At 40.5% G+C, this 10,841-nt stretch overlaps 1 protein-coding gene across 1 annotated transcript in view; it reads left to right on the top strand.

The window, feature by feature from the left end:
• LOC138964942 (protein rolling stone-like) overlaps positions 1 to 10,841 on the top strand; it is a gene marked incomplete at its 5' end in the record, with an annotated part of 22,733 nt that continues 11,892 nt past the window's right edge. Inside the window, 1 exon segment of the mRNA XM_070337021.1 lies at positions 1 to 336. Within this exon segment, the coding sequence (XP_070193122.1) occupies positions 253 to 336 (84 nt within the window).

The raw sequence follows: 10,841 nt of genomic DNA, 5'->3' as shown, positions 1-10,841 counted from the left end.
TTTTTCTTCAAAACAGAAATTAATACACTCAGTCGTGCATACTGGCATAGTGATCAAACCAATCAAATGGAACACTGACTTTATCGTTACCATAATCTGTTTTGTGACACACCAATCATTCACAGCAGCACTGAGTGGTAGAAGTTGAAGCAAGCAAGCAAAAACACTCATCAGCAAAACAACTGCATCTGCATGACTGAGAGGAGCGGATAGCAACAGCCAGCAGCATAATTTGACAAGAGGACTAGAACGATGTTGCGAGGGGTGAAACGAGAGGTCTGTCTGTCCAACCTGACCCTGCAACACCCTCGCCCTTACCTGTTCGTCACTGCTCAGGTGAGACAAGTATTTGTTTGGGTTTTTTTTCCGTTTATTCTTCTTCTGTTTTATACCCCCTCTCTCTCTCTCTCTCTCTCTCTCTCTCTCTCTCTCTCTTCATATTTCTTTCTTCATATTTCTCTCTCTTTCTCTCTCTCTTAAACAGCTTTGGTCTGTTTGTGTGTGTGTGTGTGTGTGTGTGTGTGTGTGTGTGTATTTGTATGCTCCTTTACATGATTGTCGCGTGTAATCCTTTTGCAATCACGTCTATTTTTCACCATGTATGTGAATGGCGTACACAATAAAAAAACGCTCGCGCTGGACCCGAGTACTCTTCAGACTGGCTCGAAAGTTTTTGTCTTGTGCACGTGGATTAAAAAAAAATTAAAAAAATTATTTATTTATTTTACACAATTAAAAAAATTATTAGAGTAAAATAAAACATTAAAACGTTCATAATAAACAATAGTAAACAAGAATTTAAAAAAAAAAAAAAATAGACCGCCCATGCCGGGAATCGAACCCGGATCACTTGGATTTAAAAAAAATATATATATATATTTATATATTTTACACAATGAAAAAAATTATTAGAGTAAAATAAAACATTAAAACGTTCATAATAAACAATATTAAACAAGAATTAAAAAAAAATTAAAAAAATAGACCGCTCATGCCGGGAATCGAACCCGGATCACTTTGGCCATAGACGAATCGCTTTCCACCCGGATCACTTGGATTTAAAAAAAAATAAATAAATAAAAATAAAAAAATAATTTATTTTACACAATTAAAAAAATTATTGGAGTAAAATAAAACATTAAAACGTTCATAATAAACAATAGTAAACAAGAATTAAAAAAAAATATATATATATAGACCGCCCATGCCGGGAATTGAACCCGGTTCACTTTGGCCATAGTCGGAAACGCTTTCCACCAAGCCAACATTTTTTACATTCGCCAGTGAACTCAATAATGCCTATAATCCTCGCGCAGTGGTACACGCACGCAAAGCACGCACGCACGCAAAGCCTGGTGTGGTGTCGCTGGCTTGGCTGGGCGGTTTATCAGCCGAACGGCTGTTCTATCCCACCGCGAATCGCGCCCGCCGTTAAGAGTCGTTTTTGTGGAATATTTCGCATTTAGGTCCCAGGTAACATTATGAAGTTTTAATACGATCAATCGGACCTATTATCAAGTTAGTGTATCAACTTTTGAACGAACTGCGCCCAGTAGTTTCCCAGCAATAAGCTGTTAAGTCGAGACGAACAGACAGACAGACACACAATTAAAGTCTGCAGGACCCTAGTACTGCGTACTCGGGGATAAAATCAGTTCTCTTTCTCTGCAGTTCCCGACGGAAAAATCTCTCTCTCTCTCTCTCTCTCTCTCTCTCTCTCTCTCTCTCTCTCTCTCTCTCTCTGTCTCTCTCTCTCTCTCTCTCTCTCTCTCTCTCTCTCTCTCTCTCTCTCTCTCTCTCTCTCTCTGTGTATAAAGCCGTTTTTGTTTAATATTCCGTCTGTGCGAGCGAGCACTCTTCTTTATTTGCTACAGAAAGGGAGTACGGACAGAGAATGAGAATGGGAGGGAGATGCTGTTTTTTTTTTTTTAGGTTTAAACATAAGTTTATTTTAACAAAGGTTACAATCATGACATGTATACAAAGTTCACAGAAACAGCAACAAGCTAGAAGCTTATAGTGGTGTTCCTGCACGACAGTACAACATAAGGCGGTAACGGCTGAAAAATTTGTCTCAATAAACCAAATCTATTAATAACGTAATGAACGTTGCATAATGATGATAAAGAAAGACAGTAAAGGAAGGAAGGAGGGAAAGAAGATGAATAAAAGAAGAGGGATGGGTAGGAGATGTACAGAAGTTAAAGTTGTTGTCCGGCTTGTAGAGCATTTATTCTGATTTACCCAAAGCGGCCTGAACGTTTAATGAACGAGTGTACGGTGGAAAAAATGCTGGTTTTAAGGTTCGGGACACTTGCGAGGAGAAAAAACAACCAGTAGGGCCTACAGAGTCGAAAAATCCTGACTTGCTTTGTTCGCAATTTCACATCAAGACATATTATTGTTCGCTTCCCGTGTCAAATTTTATGCGATCACATCCAAATCTCCTTGCGCATAGCTATGCTGCACTTTGCAGCACTGATTCGTTGAGTAACGGCGGGTTTTGTAGGAGTCAAGTGAGATAAGATAAGACAAACCTTTGTTCTTTAGATGGGATGGGAGGGGGGGAAGAGAGAGAGAGAGAGGGAGGGGAGATCTAGTCCTCACCCTAACAGGGGATAACTTTAAAAGAGAGAGGGGAAGTTGGGGGGGGGGGGGGGAGGCAGACAGAAAGATAGGCATGTATGCAGGCAGAGAGACGTACAGGAAAAATATAGAATACGTAGAGAAGGAGGGAGAGAGAGAGAGAGTTAGAGAGAGAGAGTTAGAGAGAGAGAGAGAGGGAGAGGGAGAGGGAGAGAGAGAGAGAGAGAGAGAGAGAGGGAGAGAGAGAGAGAGAGAGAGAGAGAGAGAGAGAGAGAGAGAGAGAGAGAGAGAGAGAGAGAGAGAAACAGACACTAAGAGTGGATGAGTGAGTACATTTGTGCTTCCTAATATAATGTATTAACTGAACGACTTAGGATGAATGGAAACGAAACTGTTTTAAAACCTGAGAAAAAAACACACTTTTGTGCTCCCGTGAAACATGTGTCGTTACCTTGTTTACGCCAACTAGTATAGCAAACTGCCTATTCATCAGCGTTCCTGACGTCAGCTAGTAACGAGTAGTCTGTTGAACTTGAATAACTTTATTTAGACGAACAATATAGACACCAACGACTCTGACGGGTCGGTTAGAGCCGTCAGCATCGAAAGTTAGTCAACCGTCTGTGAGCGAAACAAAAAACGTCAACCAAACAATAACAACATTTCGGCAATGGACATTTCGGTCACTAACTTTCAGAACATTTTGATTGTGCTTTGAAAACGTACGTCAAGGCAAGTCGTATGGGTCACTGAGGGTCATAAAACACCGTCCCATCAATTATCAATTAGAACTTCGAGAGATGCACAAGGTACAGGTTCAGCGGGGAATGGGGTCAAACCGTAGGTGGTTTACCCAACGGTATCTCAGTCTCAAGGAATGTTTAACTTTACACAAATATCGGATTTAATCTTTTAAATTCTGGTAAGGCCACACACAAAAAATAGTCTGTTTACGGTAACATAGGCCAAAAAATAGGGTCGGTAGGTCGGGATTTTTTTTTTCTCCCAAAAAACATATATTTAAGTTATTTTGCCAAAAAACAAAGATTTTTTTTCTTCCCCAAATGCCCAAAAAAAAAGTCTAGGGTCGCGCGAAAGAATAGGGTCGGTTGGAATACCGTAAACAGACTTTTGTTGTGCCTGATATACAGCAGCGACCGAGGCATGTTGGGATAAGTAAACTCCAGACGCATACTTTTCACCCCAAGCAAAAAAAGATATCATACGGATTTTTGTCCTTTGCAAAGTGTTCGCCGGTGTATTAAATGATGATAAATTGGGTGACAAGGTATTAACAAGAGAAAAGGGGAAGCCCCTTGTGCTGATTTTCGAAGCGCCTGGGTTTCAACCACAGACAATAAACACGTCAGTCGTAGTAATCCACCTTTAATATCCAATTCAAGTAGTTCGTCTTGAAAAAGTTAGCCCTGACTATGGGAATAGCATTTCAGCTTGGAAGCTTAAGAATAAAAATCTCAACGTTTTAATAGAAAGTAGGACTTTAGTAATCGATCCAAAATGATTTAATCTTATTCTTTATCATTTCCTGAATCCGAAAACGTACAGATATTAAGGTTTGTATTAAATACAAGCCCACAAAGTTAACAAGAATAAGAAAAAGCGCTCTTTACTGTTTAGCGCATGTACTACTGCGCTATACTGGCTGTCACTTCCAGCGATCAGCAGGCCACTTTGAATGTGTCAGCGCTTTCTTGTATTGACTAAACCTATTGTTTTGGTGAAGAAATGCAGTGCGTTCAGTTTCATTCTGTGAGTTCAACAGTTTGACTTAAATGTATTAATTTCGCTTTACGCGACTTGTTTTTCTATTGCGGAAGATACACGACTCATTTCGGTGTTTCCCAAACTCGAAACAAACCCATATTTTTTCAAAACGATGATAAAAAAAAACACATAACAAATAAATTACAGACCTATATTTTTGATTGTTAGAGGCATGTCAATTTTGCAAAAGGTGAATGGTGGTATTACTCTAATTGCAATGACGATTTTAAAATCGGGTATCGTCTCTTTTACTGGTGCTACGTTAAAGGAAGTAGGAACTAAACGACCAGGCATTTACCTGCTTGTTTGAACCTTCGCATTCGATTCAACTGATATATTTAATTCCTGCCTTTTAATTCCCGCGTAACTGGTACGTAATTTGGCTAACGACATTGAGCTTGAGTGGTAAGTCCGAGATAAAAAATGTTTGCGAACGGCGTGTTTGCAAACGTCCTGTTTGCAAACGTCGAGTTTACGTCTTAAAGAGGGCATTTACACATAATTGCACAGTCGTACTGGTAAATCCAAGCGTGTGCAATTAGGTCCACACATCTAAGTTCTAGATCTTTGTAACGATTCGATCTCGTGTTAAATGTGCTTTGAGTGCACACGTTTTCAACTAAGCATCGTATTCTTGTCGTATTTACATGCAATCACGTTTCAACTACGCTATATCAATATTTGAAAAACACGGGATGTAATTGCTCTAAAATGCATACGACACGTGGAACAAGAGTAAGTGAGAGCTGTGGGGAACCAGTCTCCTGGCGCCTGTGAGAACAACAAGCATTGAAATAAACAAGCGACTTTCATCCTTGATATCAATATTTGTTGACTAGCCGCTTTTAGTAAAAACGTTATAACTTTCAGGAATCTCCTACTGGAGCCACAGAGGGAAGATTATTCTAAAATCAAATGCGTCATACTGTTGGAGCACTATAGTATATAACCTTGACTTTGACATGTTACTTCCAATGAATGTACTCAGCATAATGCTATAAAACTCTGTCAGATACAAAATTCTCAACGTTTTGGACAGGCTGCACAAAAGCGGCGTACTCCAAACAATAATAAGCACGTGAAACTGAGCAGGGGAATTGAACTCAGGCTAAGTCAAGCAAGACGCAGAATCTGTTACATCGAGATATTTCTTATGTTTACCTGTCAGCTGGAAACCCATTGTTAAGACTCTACCGGCTCACGCCGTAACAAAGAGAGAGGAAAAATGAAAGTTTGCAGTTTAAAAACGTCGCTTCGTGTCTGCCTGGAACATGCATCATAATTCCGACACTTTAGTTTTTATTTTATTTGTGTGCCATTCTAGATTCATATTCGCTCTCCCTGAGAAAAACACACACATGCATACCATGCACACAATTTCATTTCCAGACAGCGGCTTTCTGCTCAAAGCTGCGTTTGAAAAAGGAGAGAAAAGCACATAGCATCCACAGGAAGAGACGAATTCTGTCTGTCAACGCTGGCACCGTAAATCTATTTAGCCTTTAAAAGCTATTGAAAAATTTATTTTGTCCGTCTACTTCACGAAGCTGGCTGCAAGAACATTTTGCGCTGAATTCATTTTTGGTAAAAAAAAAAAAAGACTTCGCGAAATATTCGCAAAGTCGACTTTGGGCTCAATTTGTGTACGTGCGGTTGTTTATTCCAAGACCCGTGTTGAAGTTGTCTCGCTTCTTACGAAGGTGTTTCTCTAATCAGCAAACTACTTCAGCACCTAGTGACATAAACATGTTCACGGTAATTCGTCCTTTCAACAGAGAACAGAATTTATCTCTCTCTATACCTATTTGCAAACACATTCATTTACGCCCTGACGTCACTCTCTCTCATTTCCTAACTGTAAACTGTGTGCTCGTTACTTTTCGCAGAAAGTAAAGCAAGGAAGGAGTAATTGTTACAAGCTTGAGAGCAAATTACTCTTACGAGGAAAGATATAAAGGCTTTTCACGCGCTCGTATCTGTTAAAATGATTTATACTTTGACAAACTATAAAAGGTGACTCTTTTGTGTCGTGAGACTAACGTCTCTCAAAGTTCGAATTTGGCGTGAGAGTCGATAGTTCATTCGAAAGCGTACTATGCCTAATTGCCATTGTGAGAAAAAAATAAAAAAAATTGTTATAGGTGTTGTATGCCTACATGACTTGTACACATGGCCCCAAGCAGCAGCCGGTATTCGCATTTTCTGGTTAAAATGTACCCTCTAAATGTAAAACTTTGCTCCGTTGAAGTAGTACTCTTTTCAAAAACATGCAAGTAAAAGTTAAAAGTAGACTTAAATACACATGTTCTTCAACCAGCAGCACAGCAGATGCATGCTTTTAAAAGAAACACTCATCGTTATTTCTTATTCAAGTCATGCAGCAGTGCCTTCGGTCTCTTCTTTCTGGTAGTGTTCCGTCACGTCTTTTCATTTTCGCTTTGTTAGCAATGTTTATGTTCCACATAGGGATTTCTGTATAAAAAAACACACGTTTATTGAAGTCTATTGGGCCGGACTCGACCAATGGTACGATGGGTGTGCAAGCTTAAATCGACAGAACCAGGCAGTGCAGCCAAACGGAGAGTTTTTGTGCAGTTAAAAACTTTTTTCTCACGAAAAGCCGGGAAGAGGTGGAAGAAGAAAGAAGATTGATAAAAGAGGGAGGGAACCGCAGCAACGACGCCAAGAAAAAGTTGACGAAAAAAAAAACTGAAGAGGAAATGCTCATCTTAGATCCTTTTGTTTTGAGAAACTATGGTCTAATTTCCTTGGCAACTCATCTTCCACTGAGACGGCATTCCATATTCACGGGGGATGTAACACGACAGTCTAGATCTTTTTTCAGCGAGTCTCGAGAATGTTCTTGTCGCTTTGCTAACGTCTTATCATGGGCAACGACCAGCTCGTTATGTGTTGTGACTGTAGTTTATATGTTAGGATTTCTCCTGTCCGTCTCTATATCTATATGTCTGTCTGTCTGTCTGCTTGGCTGGCTGGCTTGCTGGCGGGCTGTCTGTCTGCCTCTCTCTCTTTCTCTCTCTTATATATATGAAGTCTTATATCGCGCGCGTATCTCCAGACTCGGACTCAAGGCGCAGGGATCTCTCTCTCTCTCTCTCTCTCTCTCTCTCTCTCTCTCTCTCTCTCTCTCTCTCTCTCTCTCTCTCTCTCTCTCTCTCTCTCTCTCTCTCTCTCTCTCTCTTCTCTCTCTCTCTCTCTTTCTCTCTCTCTCTCTCTCTCTCTCTCTCTCTCTCTCTCTCTCTCTCTCTCTCTCTCTCTCTCTCTCTCTCTCTCTCTCTCTCTACGTTATTATAGCTAGTGTTTTTGTTAGTTAATTAGTTATTCGTTTGGCTGTTTAAAACATGTTAAATAAATATATATATGTAATCTATAATGTCATGTATGCTAAAAGGGACAGGTTGGAAGATTAGGCATCGCCTAAAACCTTCATCCCTTCGTAATAAAGTTTTGATTCTGAATCTGAATCTGAATCTCTCTCTCTCTCTCTCTCTCTCTCTCTCTCTCTCTCTCTCTCTCTCTCTCTCTCTCTCTCTCTCTCTCTCTCTTTCTCTCTCTCTCTCTCTCTTCTCATACACACAAAACCTTTAGTCCTCGGTCTTGGAAACGTTTCCGAAAGTAACATTAAGCGAAAACCGCACAATATTCTTCTTTGCTGGAGAATAAATGTAATAACATGTAATTGATAAATAAAATAAATGCTTCATTCCCATGTCCCTGAATTACCCTTGCGATTAAACTTTCAGGTAAAGAACTTTTTTAAAAAAAGCAATGAAATAAATCACCCCAGATTCGCTTTATTTGTTCCCCGAACTGATACTATGAACATTGTAACAGGAGAGTGGTGATGAGGTACGTACGTTTTACACCTGCTGCAAATAGCGTTTCTTTGCATAGCTCTGCAAGGAGAGAGAGAGAGAGAGAGAGAGAGAGAGAGAGAGAGAGAGAGAGAGAGAGAGAGAGAGAGAGAGAGGGGTGGAGATAGGAGGGGGGGGGGAGAAAGATTGAGAGAAAGAGGGGGGGGTGGAGAAAGAGAGATAGAGAGAGAGGGAGAAAACAGACAGACAGAGAGAGAGAGAGAGAGAGAGAGAGAGAGAGAGAGAGAGAGAGAGAGAGAGAGAGAGAAGGAGAGAGAGAGAGAGAGAGAGTGTGTGTGTCAGTGTGTGTGTGTGTGTATGTGTGTGTGTCAGTATTTGTGTGTGTGTGTGTGTGTGTGTGTGTGTGTGTGTGTGTGTGTGTGTGTGTGTGTGTGTGTGTGTGTGTGTGTGTGTGTGTGAGAGAGAACGAGATCGAGAATGAGAGAGAGAATTAGGCATGACCATAAGTCTTCACGTCCTTACCGTAGCATAGATTTGTGCAACCAGAGAACATCATTACCAAGTACACTGTAAAGGTGTTTACTCCTCCGAGATGACCCATTTGCACTCAATCAAACAATCGTTCCGCGACCTGCTTTTGCAGATCATCAAAACTATTGAGTAAAGTTCACGTCGAACACCGTAAGACGGCTCTCTCATACGTTGTCACAACATCATTATCGTCTACATTACAATGCGGTCTAGCATGATACCCCCCCTACCCTTCCTTGGTTTTTGAGACAACTGTGTCTCTTCCGTTAGTTTGTTTTTTATGTGTGTGTGTTTTGTTTTTGTTTTTTGTATCCCAGGTCATCAGAGTTTGTGTAATCTTCATTGCGTAAAACGGGGTTCTCAAGCGTCATCACAACATCATTACCGGCCATATTGTAAACCAAGATATTTTTTTGTCTTGGAACAGAAAACTTTGTGAAAGGAGCAGTACCACGCTACTGGGTAACTTTTCACATTCACTAGCTCAAAGACTTCCCCATTAGCCCTACTTTTGTCCCCTGAGAAAGACAGTCTCTCTATAAACACACTGTTAGTCAAACCAATGTAATACTAATAAGTAAACAGATAATTTAAGATACGTCGAGCAACTGACAGATACTTTTGCAGTGTCATGATATTGGAGTGAACAACTGTACAGCTAAAAAAATGAAAACCTCCACGTCAAGAACTGATAAAGTCGTCACGGATTTGCGATTTAAAATGTTCCATCAAAAATGCTCTTTTCTGCGGAGAAGCGGGCGAGTGTATTTCCGCATTCCTGGTGACAGAGTGACCGATTTGTGCGAGAGACAGGATTCCTAGCTATACTCATGAAGAAATACTGGTTTAAAAGATTGCTTGCACGATCACATGTTAAAGTATGATACCCGTATCATAACAAAAACACCCGGCTGACGACGAAAGGGTTGAAATGCACCACTTGCGCCAAAAATAACTTATCTGCTATCAAATGATAAACACGAGAAGCGTGTTTGCACCCAGATGGATTTCTTAATCACCACCCCGCCAACGCCACGCGAAGCAGACGACACTTTCAACAGCTTGTTAGCTTTTTTTTCTCTCTTTCTCTCTTTTTTTCTGTCTCGCTATCTTCTGTCAGCGCTGATGTAGTAACCCAAGAAACTCTTACAGGGGAGAAAAAAAAACTACGACGGTGTGTTGCCAACGATCTCTCGAAGCTGAAGAGAGAGAAAAAAAAGCTTGTAAAAATACAGTGGAACCCCATTAACAAGAAGCCCCTTCTCTCTCTCTCCTCTCCTCCCCCCCCCCCCCCCCCCCTCCGATTTACGGCTTCACTATTTCAAGACCTAGCTTGTACCAGTGGGTTTTTTTAATCGCAACGTCTGAAGATTTCCTTCCACGTTAAGACTCTTTTTCTTCAAGTCCTGATTTTCTCAGATTTGTGGAAGTCGTAAATGTGTCGGACCGCTGAAATGATGTTCCGTCACGCGCATCATATGGAAACGGTTTTGGTTTTGGTGAATGCATGACACCTGCATTACACTGCTGTCAAGGAGAGGGTCGGGGGGTACACACACACACAATCTGAAAATTATAATAAAAAGTTCAGAAGAAAAAAAATGAAAATGAATGTATTTTTAGTGTGTGCTGCGACTTCAAACAATAAAAAAAATAAGAGCCCGGATGTTGCTGTCACAACAAAGTTTGACTTGTGGCATCTCGTAATTAGCTCTGCTAACTTAATACAAACTGAATGATGCATGAATTGATAAATTACAGCTGTCAGAGAAATGACTCATTTATGCCATGATTTGCCCAGTTCAGTCATGACTTTGCCCGCCCAAAACATTTCAATTCTATCCAAAGCAAAGGTTATATTATAATTCGGCAATACCAGTAGTGGTGGCTGACGATTAAGATGGCTTCCACGAGGAGTAAGGTAACTTTAGTATTTTTGGCGCAGCAAGAAAACAACAGACTTTGCAGAACTAATTGTTTCAACCTAGTTCTAAGTGAAACCATGACAGTGCTGAAGAAATTCATCAGTGCAGATGCTGTTTCCAAATTTATTACTGTCATTGATTCATCACTTTCCAAGCTTGAAAACGTGATTCATGTACG

The sequence above is a fragment of the Littorina saxatilis genome, linkage group LG4 (genome assembly GCF_037325665.1).
Source record: "Littorina saxatilis isolate snail1 linkage group LG4, US_GU_Lsax_2.0, whole genome shotgun sequence".
NCBI classification, from domain to species: domain Eukaryota; kingdom Metazoa; phylum Mollusca; class Gastropoda; order Littorinimorpha; family Littorinidae; genus Littorina; species Littorina saxatilis.
The sequence above is the reverse complement of the archived record's forward strand: the minus strand, read 5'-3'. Positions and strand labels throughout refer to the sequence as shown.